This window comes from Colletotrichum orchidophilum (assembly GCF_001831195.1).
Source record: "Colletotrichum orchidophilum strain IMI 309357 chromosome Unknown Scaffold_10.1, whole genome shotgun sequence".
Lineage (NCBI taxonomy): Eukaryota > Fungi > Ascomycota > Sordariomycetes > Glomerellales > Glomerellaceae > Colletotrichum > Colletotrichum orchidophilum.
Window position 1 is genome coordinate 100,358 of NW_019172966.1, and position 21,197 is coordinate 121,554.

The 21,197-nt window shown below is 53.9% G+C and overlaps 6 protein-coding genes across 6 annotated transcripts; 2 read left to right on the forward strand and 4 right to left on the reverse strand.

The window, feature by feature from the left end:
* Positions 1-775: 775 nt before the first annotated feature.
* Positions 776-5,054, reverse strand: CORC01_01848 (TATA-binding protein interacting; the record flags this gene model as incomplete). The annotated part of the gene is made up of 4 exons (XM_022613501.1): positions 776-1,243; positions 1,303-1,641; positions 1,693-4,723; positions 4,813-5,054. The coding sequence occupies 4 exons, from the start codon at positions 5,052-5,054 to the stop codon at positions 776-778; spliced, it is 4,080 nt and encodes a 1,359-aa protein (XP_022479885.1).
* Positions 5,055-6,062: 1,008 nt separating this feature from the next.
* Positions 6,063-6,797, forward strand: CORC01_01849 (uncharacterized protein; the record flags this gene model as incomplete). Its single annotated transcript, XM_022613502.1, has 2 exons — positions 6,063-6,205; positions 6,365-6,797. The coding sequence occupies 2 exons, from the start codon at positions 6,063-6,065 to the stop codon at positions 6,795-6,797; spliced, it is 576 nt and encodes a 191-aa protein (XP_022479886.1).
* A 587-nt stretch (positions 6,798-7,384) lies between these two features.
* Positions 7,385-12,186, reverse strand: CORC01_01850 (phospholipid-translocating P-type ATPase; the record flags this gene model as incomplete). Its single annotated transcript, XM_022613503.1, has 2 exons — positions 7,385-8,069; positions 8,120-12,186. 2 exons carry the CDS (start codon positions 12,184-12,186, stop codon positions 7,385-7,387), a joined length of 4,752 nt encoding a protein of 1,583 aa, XP_022479887.1.
* A 201-nt stretch (positions 12,187-12,387) lies between these two features.
* CORC01_01851 (uncharacterized protein) lies at positions 12,388-12,537 on the forward strand (the record flags this gene model as incomplete). The annotated part of the gene is made up of 1 exon (XM_022613504.1): positions 12,388-12,537. One exon carries the CDS (start codon positions 12,388-12,390, stop codon positions 12,535-12,537), a length of 150 nt encoding a protein of 49 aa, XP_022479888.1.
* A 3,907-nt stretch (positions 12,538-16,444) lies between these two features.
* CORC01_01852 (homeobox domain-containing protein) lies at positions 16,445-18,423 on the reverse strand (the record flags this gene model as incomplete). Its single annotated transcript, XM_022613505.1, has 3 exons — positions 16,445-17,733; positions 17,791-18,002; positions 18,068-18,423. 3 exons carry the CDS (start codon positions 18,421-18,423, stop codon positions 16,445-16,447), a joined length of 1,857 nt encoding a protein of 618 aa, XP_022479889.1.
* An 869-nt stretch (positions 18,424-19,292) lies between these two features.
* Positions 19,293-21,036, reverse strand: CORC01_01853 (uncharacterized protein; the record flags this gene model as incomplete). The annotated part of the gene is made up of 5 exons (XM_022613506.1): positions 19,293-19,630; positions 20,048-20,100; positions 20,173-20,255; positions 20,373-20,713; positions 20,958-21,036. 5 exons carry the CDS (start codon positions 21,034-21,036, stop codon positions 19,293-19,295), a joined length of 894 nt encoding a protein of 297 aa, XP_022479890.1.
* Positions 21,037-21,197: the final 161 nt, after the last annotated feature.

Here is a 21,197-nt window from a genome sequence, read left to right on the forward strand (position 1 = left end):
TCACGTCTCCAACACATACGTACCCCTAACGAGTGATGGGAGATTTACATGTTGACTAAATAAGAAACCCTAAATCCATAAAGTCTTTGCTTCAAGTTGCTTGGCGGTTGGATCTATTCGAGTGACCTACTTTCTATTCGGATTGCGTTTCCAGCAAAAGGTCTTTTGTCAACACAGACTCGAAACCATGGTCGACTGGTAAACTAGTAGTTCTGGGTAAACGTCCGCCATGCCTCGCGAGTGACGCCCTCGACAAATACCCTAGGTCGTGACTGCGTTATGCCGAACCTCAGCCCTCAGGCTGGGTGAATATAAATCGTTTCTAGAACGTCCACATAAGCGCAGCGTAACGTGTCAGGAATGATGGCACATTCAATCATCAGGAGGAAAAAGGTTTTTAAAAGGCGCTCTTCATTTCAACAACCCATGTACACACGCTAGCATGGTCCAAAGATAACCCCAAGGGCGTCAAATGAAAGGGGAAGTGGCTGGCTTCGTCAGTGGAGACCTGGCCTTCGTGGGAATCTCGCTTCTCGATTTTTCGCCCAGGCCGTCTCGTCCCACGAAGCACAACTTCGGAGCATGGCTTATAGATGAAAAAGACAGTCACCTGAACTGACGAATAGGTTCGCTTTTGCTATGTGGCCTTCTCCCTTCTGAAGAATTTTTGGCACAGAAAGTCAATGCTGAAATCTTGTTCATCCTCTGCTGTTCATATCGCTCTAGCTATGCCTCGTCTCACTCTTCACGGATCGACTTGGAAGCCTCTGCTGTTCTACAAGACACGGTTCTCCTTGCTTTCCTCACGCAGGCTTCTAAGCTGCGCTTGAAACTCCTTGTTGACCCACTCCCAGTAAGCGTTCCACGCCTGGCTGGCACCACCGGCATTGGCGTTGGCTGCCGCCTTGCCGGAACCGCCCTTGGCACCCTTGAGTTTGTCTCCAAGCAGGAGCGTAACTCTGAGAACGCTCTTGTTGGCTTCCTCCTGCTTCTCCACATCCTGCTTCACAGCTCCATCCTTGAGCTTGGTCGACAGGATGGCGCGGTAAGCCTCCGCGATGGAGTCAAGGCGACGAGCAGTTTCATCAGGGTCGAGGGCGATGAGCTTGGACACCATCAAGTTACAGAGACTGCGAATGTCGTTGTCATCTTTCAGACCCGCGACCACGCGATCGTAAAAGTCAATGTTGTTGATCCGCGAGAAGGCCGTCTCCATCAGAGCGTACAGGGTTTCGTACGCGCTCTGTGTTTATGGTTAGCAATAGTCTGGAACAACCTTTCGAGTTTCGCAGCAGGACATACCTTTCGGACTTCAAGACCATCATCCACCATATGTTTGAAGGGGCCCATCATGACCTCTCGGATCAACTGTGGCTTGATCACCGACTCGGTCAACACGAACGGCATCAGCTCGCCGAGGTGAGGCAGAATCAGATCAGGCTTGTTGTGCGCAGCCGAATTCAGCGTTGACATCGCCAAGCGACGGTTGTCCATCTCCGAGTCCTGCAGCATAACAAGAAGCATGTCGACGAGAACATTCTTGAGCATAGCATCGAATGCCTCGTCGCTGTCAGGCAGCGTGTATCGGACAGCCTGGACAGACATGCCTCGGATATCGGGGTTTTCATTTCTGAGAAGGGACTACATTGCTGTCAGCATGTACTCTCTCCGTCATGGAAATGTCAAACTTACCTGCAGCTGAGGCATAAAGGTCTGAGAGTCGATAATAGTCAGCCGTCCCACACATTCCGCGCACACCACTCGGTTGTCGGGAATGGTAGAGGCAGAGAGAAGATGCTGCCAGATGTCGGCCGCGAACTTTGAAACCTCGGCGGAAAGAACAGTTACTTGCTGCAAGATCTCCTTGATTGATTGGATAAGCAAGTACTGTGTGTTACCACCCTTCTGCATGGTTGCCAGAATGACTGGGAGGTACTCAGAGACATTGCCAGAGCCAGCACGGCCAAGTGCCACAGCGGCTGAAATGGAGACTTTGTCGGGCTCATCGTGGAATTGTTGCAAGAACAGATCCGCCTTCAACGGCGAGTTGGCTCCAAGACGGAGGCCAGCCTCACCAAGAACCGCAAGTGCCAAGCTCAAGCGAGCGTCATCCTTATTCCTAGAACTAGTTTGCAACTCGGAAATGAAGCTCTCGACGGTGACACCAGCCGAGCTTCCACTGGCCACAAGAAGTGCCCCGATGACCTTGCCCACGACAACGGGGTCTCCATCGATACTAACGTCTTTGAGAAGGCCTTGCATGAGAGGCTGGCCAGCACCGCTCTCACCAACTTTCGTGACGAGAATGAGAATCTGGTCCAAGACGATGCCGGCGTAGCTCGACTTGAGAAGACTGCAGATAGTAGCAGTCATTGACTGCGTCACCACGAGGTCTGCATTTTCCTCGACGAGGGTCGCGAGAATGAGCAAGGCCGGTGCCAGCAGGTGAGTGTCGTTATTGCTAATAACAGGTACCAACGAGGAGACCAGGCCCTGAATAGTGTCCGCGTCCAGTTGGCCTCTGGCAGTCGGCGACACAACCAAGTGCTTCAGTGCGAGGACGCTAGAACCGCGAAGAGCCCGGTTAGCCTTGCGGAGTTGTCCCGCCAGCTCCAAAGCGACCTCCCGGATCCACGACGTCTCGAGCTGACCACTGCTTGTGCTGAAAGCCGCGACGTCATCGACAGCTCTAACGGCGGCAAGGCGAGTAGTCTCGTTCTTGAGGCGGTCGAGAAGTGCGGCCAAGGCAGCCTGTCGCTTCTCCGCGGGAATCAGGCCATTTCCATCGGCACCGGATGTTCTAGACAGCAAGACTCCCAAAGCGTGGATACCACGCTGCTTGACTTCGGCGTCAGCGTCAGTTGCGGTGATTCTGTCCATAATGGTGTCAAAAAGCTTCTGGAGTTCGCCCTTGAACTTCTGCGCTGTCATCTTGGACCGAGGGGGAGTGATTGCCTTCACCAACTCCTCAATCGTCCCGATGGCTTCACTTGAAATCTTGTAGAATCGATCGTTTGCTGCCGAAATCACACCAGCCACTATCTTGGTAAGATACGGCTGCAAAAGACTCGACGAGTGGGTCTTGGCAATATCGCTGGTGAGTTTAAGGGCGGCAACACGCAGAGTGCTGGGTGTCGCGGACGCATTTCCACCAGAGGCAGCTAGAGACGAGGCAAGCGCCGAAGCCCCGGTGGGTTTAATAGACTCAATGATGGGGCTGATGGCGTCGTTGAAGTAGTTGGAAAGACCACCTCGCTGGACGGTGATGATATCATCAAGGAGATTGATAATGGCCTGCTTGGTGGGAATGACCTTGCCTTTGAGCAGCTTAGTGGAAGCCTTCACAATCGTCGGGGTGAAGCGAGCCAGATCTGCGCGGGGTCCAGATGAAGGGATTCTTTCGAGGGTCGGGGATGTCAGACCCGTGGCAACATGGGGGGTGTTCATAGAACCGCCGCCGCTGCTCTGCCGTCTGCGTTTTCTGCTGATAGGAATCGAGCTAGGCGCCTCTGGCTCTTGGTCGTCCAGTGAGAGATCTGTGGGATACATGCCCTCGCCAGTCTTGCGCACAAGGAGAGACAAGCACGAAATGACCTCGAGGCGTACGTTTTCCTCTCTCTCATCGAACCTCTTCACCAAAGTAGGCCCTGCTTGGCTGTAGAGAACACCATTCTCTAACAAATCACCACTTCCGCGGGTTGAGATGAGAGTGTAAAGAGCCTTAGCGGCACAGCGACGGACCTTCCAGCTTGCGTCGTCATCGTCGTCAAAGCCAGCATCATCTTCAAACTCGTCATCTGCATCCTCCTCATCTTCCTCGTCATCAACGTCCATATCTTCGTCGTCGTCGCCCATTGCGTAGTTGGGGTCGTATTTGAGATATCGGAGAGTTGCTTTGATGGTGTCGTCGGTAAATGGGCGCATCTCCGTCGGGCAGGCCGCGAGGAATGACTCCAGTGCCACGAGGGCGGACTCTCGCACTTCATTGAATTCCTGACCAATGTCGTCTCCGTCGCTAATCTCCTCCAGGTGCTTCTCAAGCTCACCCTCACTAAGAGCTTGGAGAATAAAGGGCACCAGAGACTTCAGGTATGAGCCGAAGCGGGCGGGGATCGATCTCGCCAACGAGCCGGTGATGGAAATGTATAGCCGACGGGTGACAGCAGAGATTTCAGACTTTTTCAAGTCGTTTTCCATGCGCTCGACCATCTGGCTGAGTAAAGCGTCCGACAAATGAACAGCAAGTATCGAAATGGCCACCACAGCCCTCTTCTTCACGACTGACGACGTCTTGTCGTTCTCAAGCAGGGTGATGACCGCATCTTGCATCGCCTCAACCTCAAGGGGCGAAAGCATGACGCCGAAGCACCTGACGACCTCAATGAGGATGTCCACCGATTCTGCGCTCAGGTCTTTGTCCACCTTAAGGAGACCTTGCGGTACGGGCGGCAACTGGATGTTGTTTGAAGGGTTCTGTGGCTGAACTTTGCCGCCGGGTCCCAGAAGCCGCGGGATCAGAACACGACTGACGGCTTGGTATGATTCCTGCACGTCCTTGGTGGGCGGCAAGCCAGGTGTAGGTTTCGGGAGGGCCATAATGACAGCGCGCAGGGCGAGCGATGGAACAGCATTGTCAACCGAGTTCTTCAGCTTGATTGCAGAGAGTTTCTCAATCATCGGCGCGATAATCGGGGTCGGTACTTTCATGACCAGAGGTCCGAGACTGCAGCGGGAAACGGGTCAGCCCTATCCGTTGCTCGGTTGGAGGATCAAGAACGGTCGGGAATCTGGGAAGGGGAGTGGAGTTCGCACCATTTGATCGCCAAGTTCTGCACCTCTCCATTCTGGTCGTCGAGCGCCTTGATGATGCTATCAACCGTACGCGCGGCTACGTTGTAGTCGTGGTGCAGGAAGTCAGGCTTGCCGTTTGCCAGGACCTGGAGTAGATCGTTGAGCGACATGAACCGGAAATCCGGGTCTGCATCTCCCAGCTTCTGCACGAGCTGGATCACCGTCTGGGGCGTCGGGTTCGCGGGGACGCTTGAGGAAGCCATCTTGGATTGTCTCGTCTGGCGCGGTTTGCAGGGTGGAGGGAAAGTCGAGGTGAAGAGGATGTCGCAGCGAGTGGCGTGTTAGCGGGATTCGGTGGCTCTGACCATGCAGAGGAAGAGGAAAAAGAAGATCAACCGTCCCGCGAGAAATGGAGAGATGGCGGAAGACACGAGGCGTATCGGGGAGCAAATTGGGTGGTTGTTTGATGTGTGAGTTTGGTTCACGACAACAGAGACCCTCGTGAAAGAGGCGTTGGTGGTAGTGGGGTTACAGGTTCAGAGCTCCAGGCAGGAAAGACGTCGTTGGACGGGATTACCTTAGTCAATGAAAGGTCCCTCAATGCTACCGGTACGTCTTGCCCCGCGAAAGCGGACCCCCACCACTGTGCCTGCTCGTAATGAACTCCACCGGCTGGAGAGCATCCCCTGAGGTGTTGAACCGTCCTTGCCAGCTGCCCGGGCTCCGATAAGTTATTCCGGTTAGGATATTAGATAAGCATCGAAGCTCTCCCCATCTCGCCATATCGGGATCTGTCTGCCCGCCCTGTGCGGGACCCACCCCGGCAATGTCGTCACCACGAGCTGTGGGGAACCAGCCACCCCGGCATCTGGAACCATCCAGCCTCTTCCCAACCATTGGCCGATTGCTCTCGAAGCTTATTGCTGGTGCTAGCTCGCAGCTCCGAGCTCTAAACTTCGGACGGCAGGCCAGCACAACAGGCCCTGAGGCCCTGGCCAGACCAAGACCAAGACCACGACCAAGGTCCAAGGGCCAAGCCACCCAATCCAACCCCAGCTTTTTCGTCTGCTTCCCTCCAGCGGCCCAGCGGGTTTTTCTCGTGTCATTTTCTTGATTTTCGTCTCCTTATATCTTTCCAAAGACACTTGCAACTGTTTCAATTGGTCTACCTGCCTGCCATTGATCTTTCCAAGCTTCACTCTTTGTTCGATCACCACATAGCGACTTGAGCATTCCTTGCGTTGAATCCTCCCCCCCTTCTCACTTTCACAATGTCCTTCGCCAGAGCCGCTTCCCTGCGTTCCGCCCTCCGATTCTCGGCGCGCCGGACGATCCGTACCCAGTTCCGTTCCCAGATCGCCCAGAGGACGTACGCCAGCCAACATGGCGCGAAGCCCCAGAGCGAGCTCCCTCTGTAAGCACGAATTTTCTTTCCCTTTATACATCCCATATTTTCTCCAGTCCGAGACACCAATTGGCTCTTTCAATCGGCCCTCTCTCCGTGGACTACGGGCTGTCCCATACAGGTACTTCGTTGATGAACGTACGACTGACTGGGGTTCTTGTACAACAGGGCCATTGGCTCGGTAGTCTTCTTCGTTGCGGGTCTGGCGGTCATCCAGCCGTGGAGCGCTCCCGCGCCGTCCAAGGGTCACGATGCTCACGCCAAGCACGATGAGGAGAAGCACGATGAGCCTGAGGAGAAGGAAGAGGAGCCTGAGTCCGAGGAGAAGGAAGGGTCCAAGTCTGAAGAGAAAGAGGATGACAAGTCTGAGGAGAAGAAAGACGACAAGTCTGAGGAGAAGGAGGAAAAGAAATCTGGCGACTCCGAGGACAAGCCTAAAGAGGAGAAGAAGGAAGAGTCCAAGGACGAGAAGAAGGGCCAGGACAAGAAGGAGGAAAAGTCGGCGGAGAAATCTGAGGACAAGAAGGAAGAGAAATCCGAGGACAAGGAGGAAGACTCCAAGGACGAGAAGGAGGACGAGGACAAGAAGGAGGACAACTAAACCTCCCGCACCTCACCACCAACCAACCCCTGACACGATCATGGTTCCCTAAACGCCCCCCTAATCGACACAAATCATGGTCAATGTACAAAAAAGCAGCAAAGTTATCTCTTGCTCTTCACACTTGTTGTTCTAATGCATAATAAAGCATGCCAGCTCTGTACTTCATCTCGCGTTAACCCCCCCGATGCCAACTTTTGGGGCTCCATTGCTGTCCTCACCAAAAGTTGGAAATGGCAATCGCAGACGAGCAAAATTCAATATGATTATAGTAGCAGGCAATCGATAGAGTCTCATATTTCTCGCGTAGTCTTTCCCTGTATGTACATATACTACGTCCATCGTTTATAACCTCGCCGTCGGCTGCCGACTGTTGTTTGACCTCTGAGAACGCCAAACGCAAAGGGAAACCCATCCTGCTTTGGGGTATCAAGAAAAAAAAAGAACCAAAACCAAAGCCGACCCCCGAAGAATGGAAAGTCCACGTTTTCATGATGATCATCCACGACGGCCAATTATATATGCACAAAGGACTTCTTTCTCCTCTTCTTCTTCCTCGTCCTCCCTCTGACCGCATCAAAGCTTCTTCATGGCCTCGATGATTGACCAGTGGACTGAAGCTCAATGGGGCCACTCACGTGAGTTTTCTTTGTGCCGCCCAACCACCTCGTCGCCACAGAAAGGCGTGGCTTTTTTGTTGGCTCTGATAAATTGAGCTCTGGGTCCGCAATAATGGTTTTCTCAACTGGGGGCGTGGAAGACCTGGCGGCCGACTCGTCCCTCGACCTTCGAGACTGCCGCGCCTGGTAAAACAAAGGTCGGGCAGTTGAGTGACTTGGCCTAGGTGCATCGTCCAGAACGGAGGGCTGCTCTTCGGTATGGCCAAAGGCCGAATTCGTCTTGCTGCTGATAACTTCCAACATCGTTCCAGAGGTGTCTCCATGGCCAACTTCGACCCCCTCGGTCGCGTCGTTCGCATTGTAGGCCTTCCTCTCAAGGCGTTGCATGATATCCACATCGCTCGGCCAGTACACGCGGCGTACGGCGTCGACGATCAACTCCAGGCAAATAACGGTTGCAAGCGCCAGCAGAATGGTGGTCCAGAAGCTCAAGGTTTTACCAAAATGTTCCAGGAACGCGTGCCGAATCTGATAGATGCGCAAGATGGGCCGGAAAGCTGCTGATAGGATGATGTTCCACAAGAACCAACCGCCGACCGAGATGAGAAACCCGGCCAGGATGATTACGTTCTTGTTTTCCATTTCAAGAACCCTAGACTCGTTAGGAAAATACCAGATACAGTATCCCGTCAAAGAACTTACAGCAACTTGATGTTGATGAACACCACGATGACCGTAAAAGGAACGCTTCCCATAGCATAGAGGGACGTGTCCTGGTCGAACGGCAGCGAGTTGTAGACCGCCCAGGCCACCCAAAAGATGATGAGCGACTCAATCAGCCCGAGGAATGTCCAGCCAATGTAGAGCTTAACGTTGAAAGCTCTGTTCTTGTGGCCAAAGGTGTAGAGTTCGGGGAATTCGAGGAGCGTCTTTGCTTGCAAATCCTTTTCCAAACCACCCAAAAGGATAACCGCGAGTGACGTGAAGAAGGTGTTAAACACCGTCAAACTCCAATTCTCGTACAGAGACGTTCCGGTGTATCCCGTGTAACGCTGGAAGTAGGCCTGTGGTAGAAAGAAGACGATTTCCTTCCAAAAGGTGGCGAGTACGTATCTGCCAGTCCTCAGGTAGTTCCAGCGGCCGTGGACGAAGAGGAGACGCTGCAAGAAACGGAATTGCGCAATGGCGTAGTCGGAAATGCGGGCAGCTTGAAGACCTTCGCGGCCCGAGATGCCAATACCAACATGTGAGGCTTGGATCATGCCAATGTCGTTGGCGCCGTCACCAATGGCCAATGTCAGGGAGTGTGGTACCTGCCGGCGGATGCGCTTGACAAGAGTAGCCTTCTGCGAGGGGGAGGCGCGGCAACAAATGACCGAGTCGACTCTCACCACAAGGTCAAAGAAAAGGAAGCTGAGGTCCTCGTCTCCCTCAATGATGCCCAAGGTATGGCCATCGACAACTACTACAGCGTGAGGAGCCATACCTCGGGCGACCTCGCCCAGGGTCGACAGTATTGACTCTAGCAAATTGCCCATTGTGGCATCCAAGATAAAGACCTCGGAAAATGGCTTGCACAGGCCGGCGGAGTGGCCGATATTGATGGCCGTCTCACGCTTGTCTCCCGTCAACATCCAAACCTTGATCTCAGCGCGACGGAGCTTCTCAATGGTCTCCGGTACGCCCTCCTGCAATCGGTCCTCGATAGCCGTGGCACCGGCAAGATCGAACTTATCCTCAATGAGTTCACCGGCAGCCTCAATCTTCTCTTGCCGATTGTCTAGGCTGGTGGTAGCGTCGTGGTAGATCTTTTTCCAAGTGTTGTAATCGTCCTCACTGATGTATCGGTAACCGTAAAGCAACGTCCGTAAGCCCTCCGAGGCGAAGTCATTGACATGTGTGAAACATCGCTCGAGAACAGTGCCTTCATTCAGGGCCACTGATTCGTCAATGAAATCGTCAATCTCATCCTCGTTCGCAGACATGGCCATGCTATGCCGTGGCGATGACCAGATTTCGTGGGCGCTCTTGGGCGAGAGAATGTCTGTCGAACCTCTGCGTGAAGTCCAGGTGTCGGGGTCGTCCGTAACGATGCTGGATCGTCTGAGAATATCACCAGAGATTCTCTGATTCATCATACTACGTCGATCTGACATTGAAGTTCTCCCAATCACGAAGCTACTGCGGGGAGTACCACTTGTGCTGAGACGTTGTTGTGCCTTCTCCCTCTCAACACTCCTACGAATCGAGGCTCTCCGGTTGACGTCGTTTGCTTTTTGTGTAGCAAGACCGCTAAGTTTGAGACGAGGCAAAATGACGTTATCAGCGCCTTTGCAGAAAACACACACTCTGCCGTCTGGCATGCGCATGATGATAGACATCCTCTTCCTTTGACTGCTGAACTCGATCACGTCTAGCACCTGATACGTTTCCCTTTTGGTGGTTCCGTCAGCTTCGGGCATTTGGAGAATGACTGACTGCGCAGGCCGGTCGATGAGGAGGTACCCGAGGTCTCGCGCAGCTTCAACCAGAGCAAGTTCATCGGGAGAGGCAGCTTGGTATTCGATCTCGCCGTCCTCCTTTGTCTCGGGTAAACACGTGTGGCAGAGAGCAATGCAGAGTAAGAACTGCTTGGCTTTTTTGGAAAAGACAGTATCCGGATTGCGTCGCAGGTAGTCGAGGAGATCTTCAGTCTTGAGCTCGGATTCCGCTTGAGGGGCCCGACTTGTAGAGCGTCCCCGTCCGTAAGTGCTAATGGATGGCCGTCCTTGTGCCGTTGCCTGTGCCGAGTAGTTGTCGTGATCGCTCGTTATCTTATCGCGGTTCTTGTCCTTGCCTTTTCCTTTGCGCTTCTTCCGAGCCATCTCAATCAACTTCTGTTTGGCATGTTCGTCCCGTTCAATGTCCATGTCGTGTAGCCATGCAGTCCCGGCGACGCTCATCTTCCTGAAGCGCATCACGTTTTCCGTCAAAGTGCCCGTCTTGTCCGAAAAGACGTAATTGACTTGTCCCAAATCTTCAAGAATCGTCGTAGTATTGGCGACCATGGGTGTGTTAGTGACCGGGTCGTACATTTCGACGTCTCCCATCATGTAGAACTGTATGATTTTGATAATTTCCAAACTGATGTACAGCGACAGAGGAATCAGCGTGTTGAACATGAGTATGAAAGCAATGAAGATCTTTCTCATGCTGACGCGTTCGCCCATGAGGTACCAGGAGGACTCGGCAGGGTCTCTCCAGAGATAGTGGCCCAACGTCAAACCGCTGCTCAGGCTGAGGAGCACAAGGATGAGCCAGACAACGATTCTGTTGAGGACGCGTTGCATGGCGGGTGCTTTTGTGCGTACGTGCTTGTGAGCATTCATTCGGATCTTGCACTCTTCACCCGTGTTCACAACGATACCGACAGCTTCTGTGGTGTTTCGAACAATGGAACCACGGTAAATGACATTGTCGAGCGACAGCGGCAACGTCTCTCCATTGACAGTGACACGCCCGTCGTACCTGTAGAGGTCCAGATTCGGATCCTCCGAAACGATGGTTGCTTGACAAGACTCGATGCCTTGCAAAGTTTGACATCTTTCAGCGAGGATGGGAGACGCTCTCTTCGCCTTCAAGTTGGTCTCTCCGTCCAAAGCCATAGTCTCGATGTAAGCGGTACCGTTGGGTCCCGACGCATGTAGGAGAACGATATCCGCCGGGATATCATCGTCGCGTTGAAGTTTGACGACGTCACCAACCTTGATATCTTGCCATTCGGTCTCGGTCCACCCATCTTCTGAATATTCATCCACGTCGCCATCCTTGTGTCTCTTCATCCTCGCTGTCGCCTTCTTAGATCGTTCGCCCAAGACCCATGCGCGACTCAAGTTTTCGGTTTTGGCCAAGAGATATCGGCGGTAATCGTCATAACCTTCCTTGGCCATTGACAATGACACAAATACGGCGAGAGGTGCAATGGTAGTCCACTGGCCAGTTGTACTGAGTCCTGGGATGGCCTGAATGATACCGACGACAAGGAAGTAGAAATTTCCCATCTTACTGAACTGGAAGAGGAGTTGCTTGGGTAGGAAGCTCCATATCGTGTATCGACTAGAACGGATGAAATTACTGACGTAGGACTTCTTGGTGCGCTCATCGATGAGATGTTCACTTCGTTTCCTTGACATGTCGAGTGGGATATGCCTTCCATCTAAGCTCGGCGGGAGCGGCTTCTGTCGCAATAATCCTTGAACAATGTAGACATTGTACGCCTTCGTGAACTGGCTGCTCACTGAGTCCTTCGCAACGCGCCATTTCGTCCTTTTTGTTGGTTCTGGTCGGTAGACTGGGTACTTGAGGTCGGAGTCTGAAGGCTGCCCGGAGCTATTGTCGCTGCCTCGTCTAGGCCGTGAAGATGAGGGCTCATCTTGTATATGACCCTCAAGATCACCCCTCGAGGGAATCGTATAGAGCGCTGGCCTATTCGCGTTCGGATGCGATGAGGCCGGGTCAAAGCTACTGCGCCTGGAGTCGTGATGGAGCTCGTCCGAGAAACGGACATGGCCGCCGTCGAGGGCGCCTTTGCTGCCCATGGGTTCGGTGATGGCTCGTCGCGGGTGGATTCGTTGCGCGGCGCGCGGCGCGGGGTTCACTGATGGCGAGGAAATGTCATGAGAATCGTTGTCACCATCGTCAGAGGAGGTTGAGTTAGACCGCGTACTCGGGGCGGGGTCGATGTCTTGATGTTGGTGTGAAGGGGCGTCGCCCAGATCTCGTATGTCCATTCTCGAGGGGGTGCGAGGCTTGATCGCTTTCTGTCTAGGCTGTACTGTGGCAGTCTCAGTCTAGCCCCCAGAAGCGCAGATCGAGGGCCGCGTTGGCGATTAATTGATCAAGGCTAGCTCGAGACTAGAGGACGGCAAAAATGGGCTTGTTCCAGACGGATCCCTTAGCAAGCGGCCCGGATTCACCAGAGTGGCTCGGCCATGAAGCTCTTCATTGGTCTCGCCTTTGTGGTGGCGGCGCGTTCCTTGCTGAATCTGGCGTGGTCCCTTGGGGTTGTGGGATTTCCAGATGTCAGGTCAGCGCAGGTGGCTAGTAAGAGCTGTACAGAAACGAATATTGCTGTTTTGTAGGACTGAAAGCATCCAAGGGAAGTACTAGGATCTGCGATTGCGGCGACGTCACGGGCGAGTATAGTGCCAAAGCAAGAGAGAGAGAGAGAGAGAGAGAGAGAGATAGAGAGAGATTGATTGTCCTCAAGGTAAGCAATGCAGAAAATTCTGATGGTATTGATGACGATGAATAGTGGTGCTGAGCAGTCAACAAGTCGAATCCAACAACTCAAAAAAAATTTGGCAGGCTGGGCGGTGCTGTATTCCCGTAAAAGGCGGACGCCGAGGGAAGCGCCGGCGGAAGGTCCCCGTAAATGGAACTAGATCGATCCTCACATCAATTGCACTCGTCAACGGTTGGCAGATTAGATAGCTACTAGATGAGCGTGTCTTGGCACTCTGTCGGCCTTCCTCCAAGAAGAGGAGCCGAAAAGGGTGCAGCGCACAGAGCTGCGCCGCCTTTCGATACGCAACATGGACGACGATGAGGCGCTTGGCAAAAAGTCAAGATTATCAGCCCGTTGCTCACTGGTGAGTGGTGAGAAGTGGGAATACCTGGACATAATGGAGCTCCCCCAATCAGCAGAGAAAGGTGAGCCTCGGGGTGGGAGGAGGAGTCAGGATTGCTCTCCGATGCAGCTTGGCGCCTCTTGTGCACTGCCACGGTCATTTTTGCCCGGTGTGCTTGCGAGGGAGGATTCGTACGAATAGACAGACAACCCGCACGACGGCTCACACTCCACGCGCTCGCCCGCGGTTCGCGGAGGTGAGGCAGGTTGGTTGGATGATGGATCCATGGATCCGTGGGACCATCGCGGTCGGCAGGTCACGCGCGAGAAAAACCACACGAGCGAATGAGGAACCACGAAGAAGAGACTTTCTTCTCGCAAGGACGAGGGGGGGAAGCAGCATGGAGAAAATAGAAAGCCCCGTCTTGCGACTGGCAGTAACCTGGAACCCAATGGTCGTGCCCCCGCATTGAGGACGTCATTGGGGACGTCATTGGGCAAGCCGCAAGCCGCAAGCCGCAAGAGGAGGGATGCAATTGCTAAAGTGCGAGGAAGCAGGAGCCAACATGAGGTGCTGTCGTGCTGTGTACCTTAAGGTGCCTTACGTACCGACATATCCGCCCATCTCCAAACACAAAAAAACGACCCGCTCCGCCTACGGTCCCCTACCTTACTTTATGACTGCTACGGACCGTGGAGTCTGGACCGCGGACCGTGGACATCGGAAGCTGCGGACGATGTTGGGAAAAAGTTTCCATCGCCCCTCCGTCGACAACAAGTCTTCCAACAACCATGCGTTTGATAGGAAAGCAGCGAAGTCGCTCATAGCATCCACTCACACCTGTCACGACTCGCTGCCCCAACTCACACCATCTCACGTGAGCTTAACTACACACAACAAACTACTCAGAGACCCCGTCGTCGTCCTTCAGACGAACGTGGCCGATGGCTGGGTAGCCTGCAGGGAGTCACAGGGAACTACCCAGCTCATGTATTCGTAGTGAGAAAAGAGAGAAAGAGAGAAAGAGAGAGAGAGAGAGAGAGAGAGACATAAAGACACACGACCCGATCGCGACAGCAAAATTATTAGAGTTCCCCGTATCCGCCTGCATTTCCTACCCGCAAGGTGCCACGGCCCACGGCCCACAGGCCCTCCATGAGTCCCTCCCCCTTCCGCTCCGGCGTTCAGGAAAGCAACGCCATCTCATCTCATTTTCATCCCTTGATGCCTGCAGCCTGGCTCTCGTTATCAAAGAGTCAAAGGTCGGCAATATCCCGACCGCCGGAAATCTCCGTCTCCGTTCATATTAATCAAGACACATCATTGAAGTCCCACGATGCCTTTGAAATCTCCCGTCGGATCCGCATTCTGAGAAAGTTTATGAGAAAAGGAAAAAAAGGAAAAAGAAAAGGGAAAAAAAACTCAAACCCAAGAGGAGGAAAGGCAGAAACCACCTCACGAACTGCGTTCTGTGCTACAAGTAGAGAGCAAGTGCCCAGACAACCCAAATCAAGACAACCTCGCCCAGCTGAGAGGTACACGGAGCGTCGTCCATCAAAGCCCCTCAGACCTCGTGTTAGCGGGCCGCCGCCTCGCCCGCCATATGCACCCCAAGCACCACACATCCCCGGCTCTCCAGGCCGCGCTCGCGCGGCGCCAACGTCCTGTGGTGAGCTAAGCTAATAATGATGGACGGGTTAGGCAGTTGGTCAACACCACACATCAGCCGACCAGTCGAGACCTCACGCTAATACTCTTCTCCTTGGTCTTGCACGTTGATCGACGTCCCGCGTTCAGACTCTCATCAATGCTGTGTACAGCAATACGCAGTATCGCTACTAGTCGGTCAAGTAGATGGTCACCTAGTGTCTCGAACATTTGAACAGAGCGACAGCCTCAAAAGCTTTCGTAAGACTGTGCCGAAAACATAACCTCACGTAATCTGCCCAAGCCTACCCTGCTGCGCGACAGAGCACACGGCCACGAAGGCCACCCCCAGTCGCTCAAGGTAGATCAGATCCTCTTCAGCCTTACCCGCACACCTCACCACACCTCACGAGAGACACATCAGACAAAACTTCTCAAAATGGGGTGCAACTGGAGATGTTAATGCCCACGCAAGCCACGTTACGTATCTGCCCTGTAAAACAGACCCGATTCTCCATTCTACAGTTGGGCTTCATTGTCGATGCCGTTCCGCTCACTCAGTGGCAAATTCATGGTTGTGCCCTCTTTTTGCAAAAGCCACTGTGTTAGCCTCGTTCCCCAATCCAACTATGCAATCCTGCTTCGTAGACTGTTGCAACCCAAAAACGACACAGCAAGAGTACGTTCTAATTAGTCAATTCTCACAACGGGTCCTGCGGGGTTTTGCAGGTAACATCAGTTCACTATCACATTCAAGTTAATGAAGATGGAGTCTTCACCGGACAGTCGTGGAGAGTTGATCACTAGCCGCGAATCATTCAAGTCACATCACATGCGTGGAATGAATATGAAAGTGGGAAAACAGGGATTCGATGCCCATCTGTCTCTCAACTCGATCGTCAATGCTTACAGGCCAGCCGCCTCTCTCGAGTAGCAGCTGGCCAAGCCTCTCGCTGCTCGGTCACCGGAGCAGCATCCCATTACCACCCTCGGTGCCGGCATACAACATAAAAGCCACAAAGCCCCTGCTCCCACGACCCATCCAATCAAGAAAATACCCAACAGTATAGGTAAACAAGTAGTGTGTCTGAGAGAGTTGTATATCCTCAAAAAAAAATGTGTGGCTGATTACGAACCAGGAAAATCCCAAGCCACCTGGGCTTTTCCCCATTTTCATCCTCCAAACCCCGCAGCCAGGACATCTGAAATTCATGAACGATGACAGATAAAAAAAATCAACGACAGCAATGTGCAGCGCAAGCCAACCAAGATAGAAAGGAATGTTATTAGGGGCTACGCCGTCGTCTCTGCGAGGTAGGCGTGGCTAAAGGACTAGTTTTGGTGATGGATTGGGCACGATGAGATGCCCACCCTCGTACCGGAAGCCGGTTTTGTTCGCGACAAGTAAATGACTCGAAGGGTGAAATAAATCCAAAAAGTGCAAAGGTACGATCGCCTGTGCCGGACATGCATGATCGAGATTCCGAATAGAGGTATCGTCATGCAGAGTCGTCGTGGCCGATAGATGATGTTGTAGCAAGAACTGAATCAAACATCGTTGTCATCGGTGTTTAAAGTAGACCAAGCGCCACCCATCTGGTATATGTCGAGCGCCTCAAACGCCAGCTGTGAATGACCAAGGCAAGCAACTCCTCTCTCCTCAGTAAACCTTTGGAGAGCACGCCCCAAGTTTGTATGTACGCCGTGTCCTACTGAAAGGACCCCAATCTTCGTCCTGTCATGTTCAGGCACGGTAGGCCGAGGTCAGGAATCAGTGGGGTGTATGGTGCATGGACTCGGGGGACATCGAGTTGGGGTCGACATGGTCAAACTGGACCAGTTGGTTCATGTCGAGATCGTTGTGGCCCTGCTCAACGTACGCAGGTGAATGAGGGTGCATTGGCAGGTTGATGGTGTGCTTGGAATACATCTCGTTCAGGCCAGTGCCGTCGTCAGACACAGCACATGAGCCGTTGTCGCCTTGCTGGTAGATATCAGCGGAAGCTGACCTGCCGAGCATGGAGAGCGGAGGCGACTGCTCAACAATGGACGGCTCTCCGTGGTGGCTGGCGAACGACAGGGGAGATACAGAGGGCGGGATCATGCTCGGTGACGGGTGCGCCATGGGGGAGAGGAAGGCACTGCCGTACGGGGTGTTGTAGCTGGAGGCAGCCGGGAGAGGGCTCGGCTCAGGGCCCTGAGAGAAGAAGTTGGGGCTCGTTGGGAACTCGGATGGAGAAGCGGTGGTGGCAGACATAGGGTACTGTCGCATATCCAGACCGAATCCGGCTTGAGTGTCGATTCTCAAGTTCGGGCCCAGTCCGCCCGGCTGCTGGGGAATCGGGGCGTAGATGTTAGGGCCAGGTGTCTGAGGAGCGGCCATCTCACCCGGCTGCTGGATGTAGAAGGATGGCATGGGCGTTTGGAGCATCGAGAAGTCCACGGCCATAGGCACGGAGCGACTGCGCTGTCTTTTGTGGCCAGGCCCGCGCATGCCGGGATGCATGTGGTTGATGCCCCAAGACTCCTGGAACATGCCGACGTGCGGCTGGGCGAAGTTGGGCTGAGATGAAGGGCGTCCGGTGGGGGACACGGGAGCCGACATTGACAGGGCGTGCTGCTGGTCAATGAAGGGGTGCGGGTTGTTGCGGTTCATAAAGGCCTCCAAGGAAACAAGCTTGGCCAACTGACCGCTGAGAACCTTGGGGTTGCCACCGAGGTGATGAACCAAGCAATGAGAGGCCTGCTGATCCTCGGTGAAGTCACCGCACTGGAAGAATCCACTGGCCTGAGGAGAGGAGTCCATGAAGAAGTTGGGGGCCCGGTTCAGCTCGATGACGATGCCACCCGGCTTATTGGGGTCACCCTCCTGGTTCTCAAGGAAGATATTCTTGATGTAAGCAAAGGGATACTCAATCTTGTAGCCCGCCTGCTCATTATTGATGTAGTAGGTCATTGTGCACTTGTCGGGGGAGTAGAAGATGATGAGATCCATCGTGTTCTGGCCCACACGAGTCCACTTTCCAATGCTCAGAGAGCGGCAGGTGAGATGATGGATCACTGAAAGTGTTAGTGCTGGTCGCATCCACAGATTCATCTAGTACTTCTATGACTTACAAACTTTGCCCTGGCCGTTCTGGTCGCCGCCTAGGAGCATGTTGTTGTGGCCGTAGGGAAGAAGACCGGTCCGGCCGAGGAAGGGGCCGCCAAGGCCTTTGCCAGACTCCATCGCCTGCATAGCGAGGTAGGCTCGCATAGACTCGGGGATCGAATCAATGTCTTCGCCAGTCTCGAGGCTCTTTTTGGCCAAAAGCTTGATCTTGGCACGTCTGTTGGAAGTCTTAGTAGTGGTCCTAGGGTCCAAGCTGCATGAGCGAGGGATAGTAGGGCGTACCTGTTCTGGAACCAGATCTGAACAGACCTTTCGGTCATGTTGATCTCTTCTGCTATCCGCTCACGAACGGTGGCAGTGGGGGTTGGGTTCTTGTTGAATTCCACCTCCAAAGTCGTCAACTGGTCCTGAGTTGCGCGTTGTCTCTTTTGGTTCTTTTGCTGTTGGGTCAGGGTGCTCTTGCGCGGCGGGCGCCTTGATTGCGAAGAGGGAGGCTGTCCATTGTGGGTGGAGGTGGAGGGTGAGGGTGTCTGGTCCATCTTGTTGGCGGATGTGGGAGAGACATCTTGAGGGGTTGATGAGCCCGGTGTCGAGACTTGCTGGGTAAGGCCCACGGGGTTTTCGACCTCGTTAGCCATATCTTCTTTTTTTTTTCTCCAAGTCCTATTTTCGGTGAGAAAGAAGTCGATGAGGTGATCGCTCGTGATGGGGTGCGATGGTTGATCGGGGGCGGATGTTCTCGAGGTGAGGAGTCTCGGTATTAGTCGCGTCCAGGAGGTAATCGGGATGTCGAGGGATTCGGTTTCTCACGGAAACGCGTACAGGCGGTACTAGGTGAAATAAGGTGATAACAAGTATGTTGCTGTGAGGCTAGGGAAGGTATAGAATGAGCTGTGAGGCAAAAGATGCTAATGAGCGTGGTCTCTGATCCAACAGGGGGAACAGGAGGTGAGATTTGGGTGAATAGTGTCGTTGGTTCGCGAAGAACGAATGTGTGTAATTCAACCAGACGGGAAGGAACGTAATGGGAATACCCGGAAAGGAGTGACGGGATTCAGAAGCTGAGATGGTTGAATTATTTCAAGAGAGTGACTGTGAAAAGGAAAAAAGGGGAGTGGGGGAAGAGGAATTGGAGGGAAGGGATTGTCGTGAACGACGAGGATGACGATGAGGAGATGGGATGAGAAAGGACACAAGGAGGGATGGGGGCAAGAGAGGAGAAAAAGGAAAAGGAGTGGACGGGCGCGAGGCGGAGGGCTCCAGAAAAAAAAAAAAAAAAAAAAAGGGAACAGACGAACGAGCAAACGAACGAACGAACCGGCGCCAGTCCACCCTGTCCTGTCTCCTCCTCCGTCTGTAAGGTACCTTACCTTGGACTCGCCTTAGTCCAAGGAGTCCCTTTTTGCTGCTCACCATTCGTTACGCCTCTGGACACACCCACTCCTCTGCCGCCTAGGTCCTTGCAAGTTGTACTCCCATTCTCTCTTACCTCCTCGCAGTCTACTGTCTAGGGCTCCTCGCTGGGAATTGAATGGACTACCCCAGGGTCGGGAGGTGTGAGGCATGTGGGTTGCGGATGGGCGAGGGACGAGGGTGTGAGGCGAGTCGAGTTGGAGTGAGGTGAGGCGTGTGAATGTGGATCTTGGGACGACAGGGGGCGAGGGAAGACCGGACGTGGGACGTGGGATGTGCAGCGGCGGCTCAGCAGCCAGTGGTGTGTGCGGTCTGCGGCCTGCGGGATGGGCATGATGGGGATGGATGGGACCGTTGACTCTTGATGGGAAAAGGCACCAGTTCGATACGGAGCGACGAGAGGAGTCGGGTCCGGCACATCAAAAACGTGCGCTTGAGGGATAGGCTACGGATGTACCTCCGTAATTCCGTAACCTTCCCCCTCCCCCCCTTTTCGACAAGCAGGGTTTGGGGCATCTCTCTTTCCCTTTCTCTCTCTCTCTCTCTCTCTCTCGGTGCAGTGTGTGAGTGTCCACTGTGTTGTGGATGAAGCGCGAATGGGTGTGTGTGGATGGGGCACAGGGGAAAGACAAAAAAAAAACTGTGAAAGCCAGACGCGGCGGACGTGGATGTGGATGTGGACGTTGACGGGGGACGAGGACCGGGGCTGGACGTACGTGTAGTCGTGTACATAGCACAGGCGACACCACCATCGACCAGTGGCCACAATGACCAAGGTAGATGGGCAGGGGTAGTGCCAGGTACGCGCTGTCTCTCATTGGTCAAGAAAAGCCACTTTACCGTTCGTACCTGCGACCGATGAACGGAACGTGTCCCAGGCTGGGAAACCTTGCCCCAAGCGGCTTTAGCGGCGTGTTCCCCCAGTTTAGCCTTTACTGACCTTCTCTCGCGCTTCCAGTTTGCCTCCTGCGCACCTCTCTCCCGTCTCTCCCTCTCCTTTCCTCTCCTTGGCTGAGTGCGGAGGTAGCTCCAGGATTTGTGCACCGTAAGGATACCTCTGTGTGTGTGTGCGTTGTCGAGCTGTTCCTGCGTCCTGCGCCTCACCTCATGCATCCATATTCCCAACACAGATCCAGACCAGCCAGACCAGTCTCGTCTCTCCGCTCCAACACACCGCCGCAACGCCGCGCGCCGCCGTTGGTTCTTCGGGGCTGCTGATAGGAGGTGCACCATCGCACCCCCCATGGCCCTGCTCGTTCCTGCAGTTCCTTGCCTTGTTGATGCTGGGCTGCTGCTTGTACCCAGTGGCCGTCGAGGGAAAGGTGGGGGAGCAGAAACATGCAGCGGCCGAGGAGAGACCACACACGACAAAAGGGAGGCATATCCTAGCAAGCGGGAAGCCAAAAGGGAGACCGGCAAGTGCCTCTCTTGTTGGGTTCGCGCCCGATGGACGCTTTGAATCGAGTCGCGCGGCATCCGTCGAAACCTGGGCGCCGATAAACACGCAGCAATAACCTGCTTGTCCGGATACTCAGCAAAGATGTCCATTATTTCCTAAGGTACCTCGTGTCAGATGCCAGGCCAGTCGCTCAGGTATCAACAACGCCTAGCCAGTGGCCAGTATTGTCTACGGAGTGTAGAGTACCGTACGGATATAGACAGACACTTCCTTGTGTGTTGCGGCTGGAGATGTTGCATAATAGTAAGCATGAGGTAACTGGTGAAAGGGCGCGTCATCCGGGCAAGTCTCTGGATGGACTGCGCAGTAAGCTAATGTCGCCTATCGTTCTGTTCCTCGCCGTCCTGTCGAACACCAGACGCTGTGGGTCGCGGGCCATGAGCCACGGCCGAGGACTGAGGCAAAAGAAGATAGTTCCAGAATGTGTCGCGTTATCCGCCAAAATGGTCGTACCCTTCTGAGGGGAGACAAGAGGTCTCCATCCCTTTTTGGGGGCCGTCAGAGAAAATCACGGCCGATGTTTGATGCGCGTTGCATCAG